This window comes from Theropithecus gelada, chromosome X, assembly GCF_003255815.1.
Source record: "Theropithecus gelada isolate Dixy chromosome X, Tgel_1.0, whole genome shotgun sequence".
NCBI classification, from domain to species: Eukaryota; Metazoa; Chordata; class Mammalia; order Primates; family Cercopithecidae; genus Theropithecus; species Theropithecus gelada.
Window position 1 is genome coordinate 101,408,921 of NC_037689.1, and position 18,539 is coordinate 101,427,459.

Sequence of the window (18,539 nt, forward strand, 5' to 3'; positions counted from 1 at the left end):
CCTGCCCTCTGATGAGCTGAGGAGACACATTTGGTGATTTCTTGCCCTTGATCCTCCCCCTTCTCCAGGGCCATTCTGACAGTGACCATCCAGAAGTTTATTGCTGGCACAATCCCACAGTTGAGCTTCCAAAGCAGGCATAGTCTATGGCTGGTGAGCAGGGCTGGGGAGGGCAAGGGGCCCTAGGACCCTTTTCATCAGTCACATGGCCTGAGTCTCGTCTGCTCTGGAAAGCTACTACTATACCGTTTTGCAAGGGGCAGCATTTCCAGAGATCCTTTTTCCTTGGGGTTGATATAAGAGCAAAGGATCTAGAGTTCTAGGACTCTAAGCAAGCCTCAAACTGTGCAAGATTTGGCCCCCAGTGGGCCCACAGGGGCATCTGCCGAAGACTTGCCCATTTCCTAACAGCAGAGCCCAAGCCAGTAACGTGTCCAAGGTCACAGCCCAAAGAGAAAACTGTAAGACACAATCTTGCCTCTCTCCCTCCCACAGGAAGGTACTAGTTTCTGCTCAGCATCTCCCTCCTGTTCTCTCCTCTCCCAAGGCAAAACCACAGGAAAAGTTCCAGGAGACCATACCTTCCTTCTCCGGAGTCTTCCAACAGGTGCCCCTCTTATTATATGCCAGCCAGTTGTTTTGAAGGCCATCCATGGGAGGACGCTGGCCTCTAGGTCAAGGGAGCTGTGAAGGGAGACAGGACTGACAAGTAGCCCAGACAGACACTGCTTAAGATTCACCTGTTCTAGAAAACCTTCCTAGGCTGATCCCATCTAGCACTGGGCATTTAAATACCTTCACAGTCTTTAGAAATAACTTATTGCTAAGGCAGGTTTTATATAGTATTTCCCTGTTTTTGCTGCTTAGCCATTTTTGTCTTACCGATTCTTTCTCTGTGACAAGGACTATATTTCATTTCTCCTCTCCACCCTCACTGCCACCTGCTGCTTCACTCTAACCCACTCCCTGCCTCTCGCCTGCCTGGCTTAAGCTCTCTGATGAAGACATTTCATTTTCAGGATGGAATACTGACTACCTGATTCCCAGATCGTGTTCTTGACTTGTCTCAAAGTTGATTATCCTCCTTGGAAATCACCCACATCTTCAACACTGGCCTTTTCTTTAACCTAGTCTGCGAACTTGCATAGGTCTTGCCCACTTCTGAGTCTTTATTATCATAGCTATAAAGTTATTACAATCCTAGCCTCCCCCAGCCTAATCATAATCTGTTCATCGAATTGACAGCCTGCATTTTGTCTTCATGCAGTTGAAACTGAGAAGGATTTGGAGGAAATTTTCTTAAAAGACAATTTTTTCTTCTCTATTGTATTCGTAGAGCTGGGCGGGGCGGTGGGGGGGTGGGTGAGGAATGCTTATTTTCCAAGGAATCGGGAGGGGAAAAGTGGAGAGGGCCAAGGGCAGCTACGAGTGATGTGGGGAGCTGGGGCAGATTTGGAAGGACTTTGGGAGCTAACATCTAAGTTTTTGACTCTGAGCCCCTGTCGGGGCTCTCACTTCATGGCTTCTCATGCTTCTGCTGCATATCCCACACCAATTAGACCCAAGGATCAGTTGGAAGTTTCCAAGACATCTTCATTTTATTTCCACCCTCAGTCCACATTTCCAGATGTCTCTGTAGCAAAGCGAAATTCCAGGCAAGCCTTAGGGAAAAAAGGAAAAACAAAGAAAATGAAACAATTGGCAGTGAAAGGCAGAAAGAGAAGATGGAGCCCTTAGAGAAGGGAGTATCCCTGAGGAGGTGGGGAAAAGGGGAGGAGAAGGGGAGGAGGAGAGGAGGAGGAAAGCAGGCCTGTCCCTTTAAGGGGGTTGGCTGTCAATCAGAAAGCCCTTTTCATTGCAGGAGGAGAGGACAAAGATACTCAGAGAGAAAAAGTAAAAGACCGAAGAAGGAGGCTGGAGAGACCAGGATCCTTCTTCCAGCTGAACAAAGTCAGCCACAAAGCAGACTAGCCAGCCGGCTACAATTGGAGTCAGAGTCCCAAAGACATGGGTAAGTTTCAAAAACTTTAGCATTGAAGATTCAAGCGGACACAGGAATTCACAAGAGAATTTCCAACTTTGGGGTTCGGGGGTTCCAATGGTTTAAATGAGTCGTGTTTTGGCACTTGTTTTCTTTGTAAATTCCTTAACATTCAGTTAGATTAACTCCTTCTCCGCTGTACTGAGCGTGATGCTTTATTACCAAAGAATTCCAGCAGCACGTGGAGAGTCCCACAGATCTCTGGAGAGACTGCCCAGCAGGATGGATGTGGTCATGTGTCCTCCTACCCCCTCACTTCCCTCTATCTTCTCTTTTCCGTTGGTTCCAAGGCCCTGGTAACAGTCGGGTCAGCTTGCCCTCCTGGTTCTGCTGGAGACCACTGAGCACTGTCTAGCCCTCAGATGTACAAAATAACTGCTTGCTTGATGCAAACGTTGAACCGTGTTTGGCATCGATAGGAAGCTGGGGATCGAGCAAGCTGGACTCAGGCTTGGCTATGGCTGAGGAGGCCATTCTCAGGCTCAGGAAATGAAAGTAAAGTCCTCAATGGCTTGACCATGGGAAACAGATATGGGTAGGAGAGTGTGTGTGTGCATATGTGCATGTGTGTGCACCTATAGGAGTGACCATTTCTAGCAGATATCACAGACATAGTTTTCCTGAGGGCTCTCTGCTGTGACAAGGAGGCTGCTGGGACATTAGAGTTCTTGCTAATTTGACTGAGTATTGAGGGCTTTTCTAGGTTCCATGAACAAAGACAGAAGCTGTGAGGCTCTGGTGGTAGTTTCTACTCAGAGTAATGTGTGCAGAGCACAAGGGTCTTTGTCCCTACTGGACTCCACAGAGCCCTGTAGACATTGTTCACATTTGGCAAAACAAAGATAGCAGCTTAAACACATACTAAATGAAATGAGACTCAGTTGTCCCATGTATTCCCTATCAAATGTAGCACCCATAGACAACATCCACAGAGATCAATTTGCAATTATATTGAGCTGGTTCAGCCTTTAGGTTGTTTCATCATGAAACACAGAAAGAACACTTTGAAGCATGTGTTCAGGTAAAACAGGAGGGAGAGCACCGGACAGGGAGTCAGAAAAATCAGATTCAAATCCCAGATCTGCTACTTATGAACTATGTGACCTTGGTCATGTCACTGAATCACCACTTCCTCATCTGGAAAATGGGGATAGCAATAACTACTTTGTCTACTTTCAGGGTTGTGAGAATCAAGTAACAATAATGTGGAAGTCCTTTGAAAATGGGCACGATCTATAACAACTGTAAATCATGATAATAACTACTATTAGACAATAATGTGTATACAGGCTGACTCTTCCTCTTTCCAGGGTGGTTGGGTTTTCTTTGCGTGCTTGGGTCAGAATCATATGACCAATTAAGTGTGGCCAGATGAGAGGTGAATGTTGGAGGAACTCAATTCCTGCCCTGGGTAACATCAGGAATCCTATCTAATGTCAGCCCAGCTGATTGGATAGGTTGTGCATTAAAAACAGAGAGGGAGTAAAGAAGAATGTTGAATATTACTTCCTCAGGGGATGAAATCCCTGAGGAAAGACAGGAACAAATAAGGTGACCACAGGGACAGTTGCCTGTTATGGAGGCTGGATGGTTTCCTCCAGAGGAAGATTGCCACAGATAAGGGCACCATTGAGGATGCACATTGGGTCCCCAGTCCTAAGGGTGGACAATACTTGGGCCAGGTACATATGATGGAGCAGCCACTGAGTTTTCATTTATTCAATAACAGAGTATCTAAAGTACTTTGAATTATAGATGATCTCTAACAAGGTATCGGACTGCCACTACTTCTGATGTGGAGTGCACTGCTGTTCAACAATTGCAGTAAACACATTATATCATGGAATCTGGGATTGGAAGGAACTTTAGAAGTTGTCTGAGCCAACCTTCAATGCGGGATTCATTTTTACAACAACCAGTTAAATGTTCATACAGCCTCTGCTTAATAACCTCCAGGAACAGGGAACTTACTACTTCAACCATATAGAATCCCTTAGGATTGGAAGCAAGGAGGAACACTAATTCAGTAGTGTCTGCACAAAAAGTTTATGGGGAAAATGATAACTCATTAATTTTTGCCTTGATTTGGAAGGGGAATGTTTCAAGTGAGTCTTTGGGATAACGATGGAACCAGAAAGGAGCCAAAGAGCAGTAGCTGATTATTCTCTGCTCAGAAACACAATGCCATTATTGAACAGCAAAACATTGTCTGCAAGCCTGTTGTCGTCTGAGAACAGTGGCTGTTACCCTGGTAACCAGACTGTGATGCCTCCATCCAAAAGTGGCTGTTTGCCTAGCAGTGTAGTTTTGGCTGGCTTGGAGTAAGTGGGTGTAGCCCAGGCAAAAAGTGTGGCAGCAGAGTGGGGGTCCAGTTTTATAAAATGCCCGAAGACTAACTGAATCCCATCAAAATGGCAAGAATGCCCCAAGACTGCCAGCAGCCAAAAATAAACCAGATCCCAACCGGCATGTTCACCTAGTCTTCCTGGAGACACTGACTAAAATAATCAAGTGCAGCCTTCCCCACCTCACTTCTCCCTTTGGCCGTGCAGAGCCAGAGGAGTCCTTGGAGAGCCAGGCAGATTGAAAGGTCTACCCTGCTTTCCGGGGCCTTAGGCTTAGCTCTGAGCTAGGAAAGCTACAAGTTTACTTAACAGGCTGATAACTAGAACTGCTCTCTCAGAGCGATCTGACTAATAACAACCTCAACCCTGGGAAGTGGGTGGGAGGGGAAATATAGTCTCCAAACCCATTAAGGTAGAACTCCAGCCAGTAACATCACTTTCCCCTGTTGCTTTTGTCTCTCATCCTGAAGCTTTGAAAGCCAACCCCTGGGTACAGGTCTTTGTCTTGAAAAAAAGCAACAGTAGAAAAGCAATAGTAGAAATGCCTTCCCTGCCCACAGCACTTCAGGTCTAAAGAAGACCAAGTGAGGACAGTCACATGATCAGGAAGGGTAACAGCAGCCATGGTAGGTGAATGGAGCAGCCTTTCCTTCCTTTTTTGCTTTCAGAGCCTACTCAGTGCCAAACTTACATCAAAAGCTCAGCAAGTACTGATTGATTAATACCTCTTGGCTACTGCAAAATGGCCCTGAGGGCTATCTCTCAGCTCTGCACTGGCCTCTGAGCTGTCTGCCAGGCAGGGCTCTAGAAGAGAGTCCCAAGGAAGAGAATAAGGTTCCCCAAATCAGCTTCACACTGCAACTAAGGAGAGAGGAGGAAATGGTGGGAGACTGACCTGAGGAACAAGGTATGGCTACTATTGTCTCTAGTACCAGTTACTTCCCTTTCATCTTCCCATTTGTGGGCAAGGTGGAGACAATGTGCCAAGGATAAGTTTTAACAACCAAAGTCCTACCTCAGCTTCCCAATGCTTGCACATAAATTGGAATGTGTACATCATTCATTCTGTGTGTGTGTGTGTGTGTGTGTGTGTGTCTGAAGAGGAGTGGGGAGTATAGGAAACAAGATGGTCCAGATGCTGTTGCCTTGGTAATACTAAAACTGTGTCCAAAGAGGAGGCTGAAATTCCTTTTTAGTTAACCTTGTCCACATGATTTGACTATCCAGCAGGCTTGGATTCCCAGGCCCTAGAGGTTTCGGGACAGTTTTCCAGCACTTGAATGTGGTATATAAGTGCTGATATCACAAGGGATATGTAGGAAAGACAAGATTATAGGCAGGGCATTGTCTGACCAGGACAGGGCCAGAAGCAAAAGTCTTTGTTTGTCTCTGGCACCTCTTGATAATTGTTGTTTTACTCCTAGAACCCACCCACTGATCCCCATCCATCCCTAGTACCAGTCACGGCTACTCTAGCATTTCAGCCTTGTCAATCGCTGTAGGCCCTGATCAAGGAGGCCTCTGTTCATGGGGTGAGGTTAAGGGGTGGGTTCTGGGAGGAGGGTAAGACTGTAGTGCAGATTCGAGACCTAGGGAGATGGGGCCAGTTTCTCACTCAATGAGCCTGCCTGTTGTTTAGCTCTATTGTATACGGTTCTTCTATCTCTCCCTTTGTCAGCTGGATTCAAGGGACAGGCTGGGAATTGTGCAGGGTACAATTGGTCTCTTTCTACCATTCCTTTCTATGAAAGCCCTTCCTCTCCTTCCTTTGATGAGTTCCCAGATTCACATTGAATTTCCATCATGGAGCTGGTCCTTGAGGCGGGCCCAGGGCATGGGAAAGGAGGGAGGGAGGGTTGGGAGCTCTTGGCGCCTGCTTAAAGAGACAGCATCAGGATCAACACAGTCCCTTGATGAACCTGGATCTGTGTAAGTCACATTGGTTCTGTTGATCTGTCAGACCCCTGTGAAGAGCACTGATGAGAAGGGCTTAAAGTTGGAGTGTCAACTATCACAGATTGATTAGACTTGTTTTGGGAGTTTGTATACAAATGTAGCTGACCATGACATGATCTGTTCCCTTTGCTTACATTTTGCCCACACGACTTCGTTATATCCATTTTAACACTTGCTTATATGTGGCTTTGGATTTTGATTCACAGATTCACAGTTTGTTTGCCCCAACAGGATTTCAAGTTTTCTAAAGAAAGGGACTGGCCTTTTAATTCCCTTCTGTTTCTCCTAGTGTCTATGTCACTGCTAGTGCGCTTAATTCTTGTACTGAATTCACATAAACAGAAATGAAAGGAAAACACTGGAGGGGGTCATTATTTTTCTCTATGACCTCTCATCAAAGTTAGGCCGTTTAATCCAATTGAGTTGCATTGAGAAATGTTATTACTATATGGTTCTTTTATGCCAACTCTCCCATCTTGCAGTCTGTACTTAGACTGGAAATGTGAGAATGTCTCTTGAGAGAGCCAAGGAACTTCTCTAGAATCCCTTCCAGCCTTCTTGAATCAAACTCACACCCTTTCAACCAGGAGGGGTTCTGAAATGGAGAGTCTTTGGCTTTAGGCTATTGTTCACACATACCCAAGGACATTTCTTGGACTGTGAAAAATCAAAGGGAGCCCAATGGATCTTTTCTCAGAATGCTTTGATTGTTAACTACTTTGATGAAAAAATAATTTCTTGCAGGCTCTGAGTTTTTCTCAGTTAGAATCTAAAATCTGATTCTTGCTTGGACAGACTGACTGAGATTCTTCACTTCTGCTGAACTTAAATGCCCCCAAAGCACTTATCTAGGTTGTGAAGAGATGAACATCTGATGCTTATGCTGATATTACTGAATTGTTTATAGCTTAATAGTGATAGATTTATCTAAAGTCATTTATTTCAGACTACATTAGAAACTCATTAAAGCCTACTTCCTTCTTGTCCCTTGCTTTGAGCTGTAGTGGAGCAGAAAAAGGGAATGCTAAGTTTTTAAAGCTCTAAGAAAATAGAGGAAAAATGGATGTAAAAAGAAAGGCTATGATCTGGTGACTCAGAATTGCTCCTAAGGCTTAGCCATTTATCATCCAGTAAGAACACAATCCATGACACGCTCAGGTCATTTGGATGATGATTGAGGGATCAGATACACTCAAGAGGATGTATCTCTTTGCAACCTCATCTTTGCAACCCTGGAGGTGGCATCAGCTAAAGCTTAAAGTGGAGTTCTCTTTTGGCTAGCAAGAGTTCAAGTTCCTCCATCCCTGACCATACCTGCACAACAACTTAGCCCTTCCCGGATGAAAATGCTGGGGTGAGTGAATAGGCCCAAGATGGTCACTTGCTAGGGTGGAGGGCTCTTCTTACCCTCGGCTAAACAAACAGTCCTGCCATTGTTCCCTGGGTCTGACCCCCTCCCCACCCCCGGGCCTGCAGGCCCCTGTGGAATACCAATCAGGCTCCTGAGATCTCAGGAAAGAACAAGGCTTCTTTGTCCGGGGGAGCGATGGAGGGCTCTGTCCAAGCCCTGACCCTGTGCTGGGGAGAAAGGGAACAGTGGGGTCACTGACCTTCCTCTCCCCCTATTCCCAGGCTTCAGAGACTTTCTTTACTAGAAGAGTCTAAGAGTTTGGGGGTGGGGAGGAGTTGGACAGGCAGAGAAGGAAAATGGCAGTACTGTTTACTTCCAAGCTCCTTTTCTTGACTTATAGGCTGAATCTAGTATCTTAACCTGTTGAGAAAAAGGAAGATCAATTTCTGGAATGTTTTCTGAGAACAACAATCGATTTCAGTTGTTGCATTTTTCTCTATGGTACACATGTGTGTATGTGCAGATTTGTACACATGCATGCACGTGCGTGTGCACACACAGGCACATCCATGGGCCAGTTCTGAAAAGACACTCTTCCCAAGCACGTTTGCAAAGTTCATGCTGAGTAAACTCAGCCTCCACTCACAGCAGCACAGCTACAGATTGCTTCTCATAGAGGCCAAGTTTCCTGGCAGCAATGCTTTAATTCTTGGAAAAGGAAGTTCTGTTTCAAATGTTAGCTGCTTACTTTGTTTGGCTTGGGCTTCTGAGCCTCATCTTTGGGGTGACACACAAGTATCTTTGAAGAAGAGCCTCTTTGAAGGCCAGGAAAGGGCTGTCATTTCAGGAGATGGTGGGTAATAGGACTCACTCCTTTTGTGTCTCCGAGAACAGAGGCAAATGCCTCTACCTCAATTTTCCCATGACAGAGATAATTTGGTATTTCCAAATCTGCTCACATTGATGCAATTCAGCCATGCAAATCACCAGGTGTTCAAGCTCTCTGGGCTAAAAACAAACTGTAACTAATGTTAACAGAATCAGGCAAAGGAGTGCCCTTTCCCCGGTACCCTATAGAAAAGTGAGTGTGGCTTAGAGAAATGCTTGAATACAAAAATCCAAGCCTAAGTAATTAATACAATTTATTTTTATTGTACAAGCTGTCACAACCTGCTTATTCAAAAATAGCAGCTTCCCAGTACATTTGCTGAGTATTTGTGTGTGTGCATGTGTATACTGTGTTTATAGATATATAACATCAGTGGGTGTGTGTATATATATACATACATATATTTATATATATACATACATATGAATTAAGACATTTTTTCTGAAGAGCTTAACATTCTCATTTCTTCTACATTTTAGGGATCTGGCCAAGAGGCCAGAGGAAGCCATTGTTTTCCTCATCTAGTCAGTCATCTACTTGGCAATTGCTAAGGTTCACTCCATATGACATCTTAGAGCATGGGACTAGTACTTGGAACACAGATGCTTTCAGAGCCTGTGACTTCTTGTGTGCCTTTCCTGTTTCTCAGCAACACTGGCGTAGGGCCTGGGATACCAGGTCTGGGGATCTCAGGGACTCTTAGCACTTTAAGACACATGTGTTCCCAGGCCCTGGTGTGTTCTTCTAGTGCCAGAAAGATGTTTCATGCTTTGCTGACTTTGTATAAAGTCTGTTTGTAGCTGTTTTGACAGAATCTCAGTGTATAACTGAGCGTGGGGACATTAGCCAAGCTGCATTATAGGAGGACAACACCACCATGCAAAGTGTCTAAAATCATGAAGCCTGCATTTTTATTATTGCAAGTAATATCAATCTTCCTATTTTCATTTCTTGTCCTGCGCTAGCTCCCTCCTGTTTGGACTACTCCTCCCATATGTAAACTAAGAAGAATCAAGCATTCCTTGCAACAAATACACACGATGCTCAAAAATATCCAGGAGCATGCAATTTCCAAAGTTTCCTCCACCTGGAATGTTCTTCATGCTAAAATCCTGTCTGACAATACCAGCATTTCTGGCCTGCACTCATCCCTTCCTGGAACTCCTAATGCATTTACCCTCTCTTACCACTTACTTGGCTGCCTGAATTGTTAGTTGAAAATATTAGGTCTACCTAGCTAATTCTTCCTCAGGAAATTAAAGACTCCCATATGGCAGAGTCTGTGTCTTTTCTCTCTTCTTATCCCATGTAACACCCAGCATAATGCTGGGCATATAGTGAGTATTCCGTAAATAGTTGATGAATGACTAAAATAAGTAAGCAAACAAATAGACCAGAACAATAAGAAAGAAGAGACTGATTTCATAATCTCTCTGGCTTGCTATTTGAATTGCTGAATTATTATTATTTATTAAATATTTTTAAAATTCTGACAATAAAAGGTAAGGATTTATTTTCTTTCTTTCTTTTTTTTTTTTTTCCTTGAGACAGAGTCTCACTCTTGTTGCCCAGGCTGGAGCGCAATGGCGCAATCTTGGCTCACAGCAACCTCCGCCTCCCGGGTTTAACAGATTCTCCTGTCTCAGAATCCTGAGTAGCTGGGATTACAGGCATGTGCCCATGCCCAGCTAATTTTTGTATTTTTAGTAGAGATGGGGTTTTGCCATGTTGGCCAGGCTGGTCTCGAACTCCTGACCTCACGTGATCCACCCGCCTCAGCCTCCCGAAGTGCTGGGATTACAGGCATGAGCCATGGCTCCCGGCCAAAGATTTATTTTCAAGGATGAAACAAAGTAAGGATTCTGGGTCAATCTCACATGCTGAAAGCCAAAATCTCTAGCCACTCCTGCTTTTTGACTCTGGGGTACCCACTGTCTCTAAGCCTGTGAGCACCGGGCCTGGCTGGCCTGGCAGAGAGGTTTGAGTGGCATGAGCTACCTACTGGATATGCCTGACTGTTTCCCCTTCTTCTTCCCCAGGCTTGTTAGAGTGCTGTGCAAGATGTCTGGTAGGGGCCCCCTTTGCTTCCTTGGTGGCCACTGGATTGTGTTTCTTTGGGGTGGCACTATTCTGTGGCTGTGGACATGAAGCCCTCACTGGCACAGAAAAGCTAATTGAGACCTATTTCTCCAAAAACTACCAGGACTATGAGTATCTCATCAATGTGTAAGTACCTGCTCTCCCACACAGACCCATCTTTTTTTCCCCTCTCTCCATCCTGGAGATAGAGAACTCTTCAGTACCTTAGTAACTAGCAGGGGACTGGGGTGGAGCCAGAGCGGATTCCTGAGTCTTCCCTCTGTGCAGATCTCTCCTGCTTCACATTCGAAGCCCATTCAGAAAGGACAGGTCTGCCTGCCTGCCTGTCAGCCCCTCCCACCCCCGCCCCTTGTTTTCTTACACGTGTTCTGACTTCTGCTAGATGTAGTTAATATTGCCCAAGTTGGAGCCTCCAGTGTAGTAGGTATGGAGAAGCCAAGGGAGGCACTAAGCCTCTCCTATTCCTAGAACAAGTTAGGCTCCTGTTCCTTCATCCACATTTCTTCTTGTCTAGCTCCCCACTCCTGTGAGGTAGCATGTCTGAAGGGTCGGGCAGGGAGAGTAGGTCCCTGGTTCTCCAGGTCCCAGGGTAAGCAAGGTGTGGTGGGAGGAGCATATGTTTCTGGTCACATACACCCTGTCTTCACTTATTTCAACAAAGATAAGGTGAAAGCATGCAGGAGGAACCTAGTGATTCCTCTGGAGAATCCCTAGCCTTGTTAAGGTGCTCGCTCTGGTGTATACCTCACTTATGTGGGGAAAGGAACCAGGTCTTCAATTAATAAGATTCCCTGGTCTCGTTTGTCTACCTGTTAATGCAGGATCCATGCCTTCCAGTATGTCATCTATGGAACTGCCTCTTTCTTCTTCCTTTATGGGGCCCTCCTGCTGGCTGAGGGCTTCTACACCACCGGCGCAGTCAGGCAGATCTTTGGCGACTACAAGACCACCATCTGCGGCAAGGGCCTGAGCGCAACGGTAACAGGGGGCCAGAAGGGGAGGGGTTCCAGAGGCCAACATCAAGCTCATTCTTTGGAGCGGGTGTGTCATTGTTTGGGAAAATGGCTAGGACATCCCGACAAGGTGATCATCCTCAGGATTTTGTGGCAATAACAAGGGGTGGGGGAAAATTGGGCGCGAGTCTGTGGCCTCGTCCCCACCCAAGGCTGGGTCCTCTCTAGGGGCCTGGCATTTGAGTGAGGAAGCGATGGCTGCAGCCGAACGAGAAGGTCAGGAAGAACGTGGTGCCCAGCTGGCTTAGCCTCACCTTTCAAAGGTTCCCTAAGCAAATTTCTTCTCAAAACGGAAAGCATGAGTTTTGTGGGATGCTTTGTACAACCAGACCATTTCTAAGCCATCTGTTGGTATCCCTTTACTCCCTTCCTAGCAGGGACCACAAGAGAAGATCTAACTGGACAAGAATCTAAAATGTGATTGAGACTTGGGCACCTGATCTGAGAGGGAGGATTGATAATAAAAATTAAATAATTGACTCCAAGATGAAATTTACAATATTCTGGGATCCTGCGCTGTTGGAGGTCCCAGAGGGCATTGGAGTAGGTTTGCACGTTGAATGTTTTATCATTGCCTGAGGGTTATCCATGCTTTGAGTGAGGCGCACATTTGTTTTCAGTCTCTGGAGTTAAAGATCCTTTGGGGGCTGAACATGTGTGGGTTCTAGCAATGTCTTTTTGTGGCCAGCAGTTAGCTTAGAAAGGTTTTGTATCTGAAATTTTAATCTCCTATTGGCTTTGTTCAATGACTAGGGAACAAAAATGTTCCTGTGGCAAGGAACATTTTCTAAGCTCAGCCTAAGGCACAAAATGGCACGACTTTCTTTCAAGATCTGTTTTGATTTCTTTACACCTTATCTGCCCAAAAACATCCTCTGAAGCCTCTCTAACCCAGGGATCCTCCTCACTCCTCCCCTACCCATTCCCCCCACCCTCCGTCATGCTGGGGCCAGTTCTCTAGTAGATACTGCCAATGACCCTTGGCAGAGGTGCCCTGCTCACTAATTTCATTTGAGGGAGAGCCCTGGAACCTGGTTTCAATGTCTGGCACACGCCACTCCAGGATCTCCCAGTTTGTGTTTCTACATCTGCAGGCTGATTCTGATTTCTAACCACCCCATGTCAATCATTTTAGTTTGTGGGCATCACCTATGCCCTGACCGTTGTGTGGCTCCTGGTGTTTGCCTGCTCTGCTGTGCCTGTGTACATTTACTTCAACACCTGGACCACCTGCCAGTCTATTGCCTTCCCCAGCAAGACCTCTGCCAGTATAGGCAGTCTCTGTGCTGATGCCAGAATGTATGGTGAGTAAGGGCACGGGTGCTTTGGCTCTCCTACCCGCTATGGAAGCACTATGTATTTGGTTATTTTCTTAGTGTAAGGAGGGTGGTGATTACGAGAAAAATATAAGATGATGAATGATTGGGTCTTAGTTTATTAATCTTTCCTACTGAAACCAGAGAGGTTTCTTCCCTGGGAAGGGAACTTGGAAGTGGTGGCAGTTTTCTTGGCTGTTCATGTGGACCTACTCTAGTTGACTGCTGTTCCCAACCCCAGAGCAGCACATTTCAATAACAAACACAAGGTTTCACCATTGTTCAATACCACCTTCTCTTTTTTGTAAACCTGTAGAAAAGAGGATCCTGATTGTTGGTAGAATCCAAATTTACAGCCAGGATAATTAGAGATGGAAGAAGGGCTCTGGGGGAAAGTCTCCATGTGGCCCCGTAACTCCATAAAGCTTACCCTGGTTGATGTTTGTGTCTTACTTAGGTGTTCTCCCATGGAATGCTTTCCCTGGCAAGGTTTGTGGCTCCAACCTTCTGTCCATCTGCAAAACAGCTGAGGTGAGTGGGTTATTTGGGTTATTTTACAAGGGAGTAGCTAATACCATACAAATTACACCCATGGTCTTCAATTTTAAGGACTAAAAGTTTATCTTTGCTGGATTTTGAATTAGCCGATTGCCTTCTACAACATATTGGCTAAGTATGCCTGAGCCAATGAGCATAGAAGGTAAAACACCTGTTTTCCCTAGAGCTGCATAGAAAGACTTCCTTTCCAACCCTTCCCCTCTTAAAAGAGAAGTTTGTAGCTTTAGGTAAAGATAGAGCCTGATGGCAAAATCCCCCACATGAAAATTTTCATTCCTTTAGTTAAAAACCGTATCAAGAAAATGGGCTGTGCACAGAGGCATTCATAGGTTTTATAAAAACATTTTGAGTTTGGAACTTCTTTATCTCAAATGAGAGGTAAAATAAGTACATTTGAAAAGGAAAGCACTGTATTGAGAACAGATATTATATACAAATGAGGCAAGGGGAATAAAAGTGAATCCTGGGGAGAAAGGCAGTAAATTATTTCTTTGAAAGCAAAATATTGACTTTAAATTTTGGACCCCTGGGCACAACTGTAGGGAACCAGTTCATTATTTTGGAGTACTATGCTATTTCATGAGTATTCTGTGTTCTGGGTGTTATGGGCAAGGTGCTATGGTGTACACTGAAGACTGGGAGGCCCACATTTAGGGAAGTGAAAACTTAGTTAAAGATGTAGAATTAGCACACAAGAAAGATATCAACACATTCAGAAAGCTGTATTCATGATTTACACTGAGGCATATTATTGCTGTTGCAAGAAACAGTTCTTCCTCTTTCATTTTCCTGCAGTTCCAAATGACCTTCCACCTGTTTATTGCTGCATTTGTGGGGGCTGCAGCTACACTGATTTCCCTGGTGAGTTGACTTTGAATGATCTTGGCAAGTAAATAGGACTGAGATAGTGTGGGTACAGCTATTCTGAAAGGCAAGAAGGTAGACTGCTTCCATCCTTGAAATGCTGGAGGGAAGCTTCTGGGAAAATAGCAAAGGGTAGAGGCTCCGTACTTCTACTTGCACTGGCAAGGCAGAAAAACATCACAGATTAGATAGGAACAAGAAAAGTGGTATGAGGAAAGAGGGGGTAAGAGATTCATAGACACAATGATAATATTTAGTATTTATAGAACATGTAATGTTGCCAAGTACTTTGCAGTCATAAATTACGGTTAATTCTCAATACATTTTTATCAGATCAATGACAAAACACTGAAACATCACGAAACATGACTTGCTATAGCCTGGAATTCTATATACTATCAATATGAATCCACCTTAGATACTCTCCAATGGATTTAGTTACTCATGTGGAACTACTGGGAGGACCTCCTAACATTATTAGAATTGTTTTGACTATAATACAATGCTATGTCCCAGGTCTTGCTGATAGTGTTACAGTGCCCTGTGAATGTAGTGTGCTCATTGTGCAGATTAAAAACGTAAGGCACTGAAGGGTGAAGTGATTTATCTGAAGTCATTTTATAAGCAGTGATCAGACAAGATGAGTTCACAGAACTCCTGGCCCCTACTGCTAAGGTTTCTATACAGAGTCAAGTAATTTCTCATCTTGTAAAATAAATTGATTCATTAACCAGGAGAGGGCGGTACTGCATGATGTGGCTGTGTGTCTACAGCAAGCACCCTATGACTCTAAGTCACTCGGACATACGGATGTGGCAAAGCCCAAATATTGTTCACTTCCCTGAGGAAAACTCAGTGCTAGATCAAACAGAGGTGTTGAATAAATCTTTATGATTTGATTCTCTGGGCCTGGGCCGTGAGACACATCGGACTTCCAGTCAAGTGTATATGGAGAAAGCCAAGCCTGGGATGTACTATTTTTTGCAGAGCAGGAGTTTTTCCCTTATTTAGTTATGATTTTATTTCTACCCTTCCTCATTCCCAAAGGGATCTGAGGAGGGCATTCTTTCTTTTCTACCCTCATTCACATTCTCTCTTCTGTTCCCTACAGCTCACCTTCATGATTGCTGCCACTTACAACTTTGCCGTCCTTAAACTCATGGGCCGAGGCACCAAGTTCTGATCCCCCATAGAAATCCCCCTTTCTCTAATAGCGAGGCTCTAACCACACAGCCTACAATGCTGCGTCTCCCATCTTAACTCTTTGCCTTTGCCACCGACTGGCCCTCTTCTTACTTGACGAGTGTAACAAGAAAGGAGAGTCTTGCAGTGATTAAGGTCTCTCTTTGGACTCTCCCCTCTTATGTACCTCTTTTAGTCATTTTGCTTCACAGCTGGTTCCTGCTAGAAATGGGAAATGCCTAAGAAGATGACTCCCCAACTGCAAGTCACAAAGGAATGGAGGCTCTAATTGAATTTTCAAGCATCTCCTGAGGATCAGAAAGTAATTTCTTCTCAAAGAGTACTTCCACTGATGGAAACAAAGTGGAAGGAAAGATGCTCAGGTACAGAGAAGGAATGTCTTTGGTCCCCTTGCCATTTATAGGGGCCAAATATATTCTCTTTGGTGTACAAAACAGAATTCACTCTGGTCTCCCTATTACCACTGAAGACAGAAGAAAAAAGAATGTCAGAAAAACAATAAGAGTGTTTGCCCAAATCTGCCTATTGCAGCTGGGAGAAGGGGGTCAAAGCAAGGATCTTTCACCCACAGAAAGAGAGCACTGACCCCGATGGTGATGGACTACTGAAGCCCTAACTCAGCCAACCTTACTTACAGCATAAGGGAGCATAGAATCTGTGTAGACGAAGGGGGCATCTGGCCTTACACCTCGTTAGGGAAGAGAAACAGGGTGTTGTCAGCATCTTCTCACTCCCTTCTCCTTGATAACAGCTACCATGACAACCTTGTGGTTTCCAAGGAGCTGAGAATAGAAGGAAACTAGCTTACATGAAAACAGACTGGCCTAAGGAGCAGCAGTTGCTGGTGGCTAACGGTGTAACCTGAGATGGCCCTCTGGTAGACACAGGATAGATAACTCTTTGGATAGCATGTCTTTTTTTCTTTAATTAGTTGTGTACTCTGGCCTCTGTCATATCTTCACAATGGTGCTCTTTTCATGGGGTATTATCCATTCAGTCATCGTAGGGGATTTGAAGATCTTGATTTGTTTTAGAATGATGCACATTTCGTGTATTCCAGTTTGTTTATTACTTATTTGGGATTGCATCAGAAGTGTCTAGAGAATAATTATTTGATTATGACTCTTTTTTAAAATAGGAAAATTGGACATTAAGCATCACAAATCATACTAAAAATTGGCTGGTTAAATGAATCTATTGGGATTTTCTATAAGTATTCTGCCTTTGCAGAAACAGATTTGGTGAATTTGAATCTCAATTTGAGTAATCTAATCGTTCTTTCTAGCTAATGGAAAATGATTTTACTTAGCAGTGTTATCTTGGTGTGTTAAGAGTTAGGTTTAACATAAAGGTTATTTTCTCCTGATATAGATCACATAACAGAATGCACCAGTCATCAGCTATTCAGTTGGTAAGCTTCCAGGAAAAAGTACAGGCAGAAAGAGTTTGAAACTTGAATAGCTCCCAGATTTCAGTCTTTTCCTGTTTTTGTTAACTTTGGGTTAAAAAAAAAAAGTCTGATTGGTTTTAATTGAAGGAAAGATTTGTACTACAGCTCTTTTGTTGTAAAGAGTTGTATTGTTCTTTTCCCCCAAAGTGGTTTCAGAAATATTTAAGGAGATGTAAGATCTTTACAAAAAGACACTTGATACTTGTTTTCAAACCAGTATACAAGATAAGCTTCCAGGCTGCATAGAGGGAGGAGAGGGAAAATGTTTTGTAAGAAACCAATCAAGATAAAGGACAGTGAAGTAATCCGTACCTTGCGTTTTGTTTTGATTTAATAACATAACAAATAACCAACCCTTCCCTGAAAACCTCACATGCATACATACACATATATACACACACAAAGAGAGTTAATCAACTGAAAGTGTTTCCTTCATTTCTGATATAGAATTGCAATTTTAACACACATAAAGGATAAACTTTTAGAAACTTATCTTACAAAGTGTATTTTATAAAATTAAAGAAAATAAAATTAAGAATGTTCTCAATCAAACATTGTGTCCTTTGAGTGAATTGTTCTATTTGACTTCACAATAGAAACTTAATAATCGTACCTTGTTCAAGGAGCTCATTCATTTTTCAGGTCATCCAAGTCATTCTCATAACATTTCTCTGAAATAAATAGTAGATGAATAGATTACTTCTATTTTTATAGTTGAAGACACTAAGAAATAGAAGCAAAGTAATTTGCCCAAAAAATTCAATAAGTACATGTCTGAGCTTGTGTTAAAACACAGATGTTGAAATCAGTTTATTGCCTACTTAAAGGTTTCTTTTCTCTTCGAAGTTGGATTTTAGAGTGTTCAGAGTCAACCATGGTTACTTTGTCAATACCATAGTGGTGCCCCAGTTCCCGGTGCATTTAGATTTAAGTTATTGTTACCTTCTCTTTAAATGGTTTGGATGTTCCAGTAATTATCCCTTAGTAATTCATACGTGACTAATATTTAGTTTTATTTGAATAGTACTGGATGGAAGGTTGAGTACTTAAAGGACAGAGCAGGTATGTAAAAGGCAATGTAAATGTAAACAGGCTGTGGCAGGGCAGTACTAAAATAAATTAGTGACACCTACCACCCTGGATGGCCAGCCTACTAGCTCACCGGGGACATAGCATTAAAGCCCTTTCACAACCCTAGGTTAGAATTTGGCACCGTTGGACAGCACTCTGATGACCAGCTTAAAGAAAGCTGACTTAAAATCAGCTGCAGATTCATTGCCCCATAACAAAAGATTGGAGAGAAAGGAATCTTTAGCTGGAGGGATAACAAATCAGTCATCAGTTAAGGAGCTCCGTTCAAAAGCAGTTTCAATTTAATTTCCTGATTTCTGCTTAACCACAATTAATATTCTGCAAGCAAGTCTGGTTGAATGACTTTAAGACATAAAGAATA

General features: G+C 43.7%; 1 protein-coding gene across 5 annotated transcripts; it reads left to right on the top strand.

Moving 5' to 3' along the window:
* Positions 1 to 1,448: 1,448 nt before the first annotated feature.
* PLP1 (proteolipid protein 1) lies at positions 1,449 to 17,638 on the top strand. 5 transcript variants are annotated; one of them, XM_025373128.1, is made up of 8 exons: positions 1,449 to 1,655; positions 1,862 to 2,011; positions 10,622 to 10,808; positions 11,504 to 11,765; positions 12,831 to 12,999; positions 13,469 to 13,542; positions 14,365 to 14,430; positions 15,545 to 17,638. In XM_025373128.1, the coding sequence occupies exons 2-8, from the start codon at positions 2,008 to 2,010 to the stop codon at positions 15,614 to 15,616; spliced, it is 834 nt and encodes a 277-aa protein (XP_025228913.1). In that variant the 5' UTR covers positions 1,449 to 1,655; positions 1,862 to 2,007; the 3' UTR covers positions 15,617 to 17,638. The 5 variants fall into 5 exon arrangements, with proteins under 5 accessions (XP_025228913.1, XP_025228912.1, XP_025228914.1 ...); XM_025373127.1 differs by lacking the exon at positions 1,449 to 1,655 and having other exon boundaries at positions 1,802 to 2,011; XM_025373129.1 differs by lacking the exon at positions 1,449 to 1,655 and having other exon boundaries at positions 1,802 to 2,011; positions 11,504 to 11,660.
* Positions 17,639 to 18,539: the final 901 nt, after the last annotated feature.

Bases quoted from the DNA above. Each gene is read 5' to 3' on its own strand.
- PLP1 (XM_025373128.1), top strand. The intron at 11,766-12,830 runs GTGATCATCCTC...CAATCATTTTAG, and splicing joins GGCTAGGACATCCCGACAAG to TTTGTGGGCATCACCTATGC. The intron at 13,543-14,364 runs GTGAGTGGGTTA...ATTTTCCTGCAG, and splicing joins CCATCTGCAAAACAGCTGAG to TTCCAAATGACCTTCCACCT.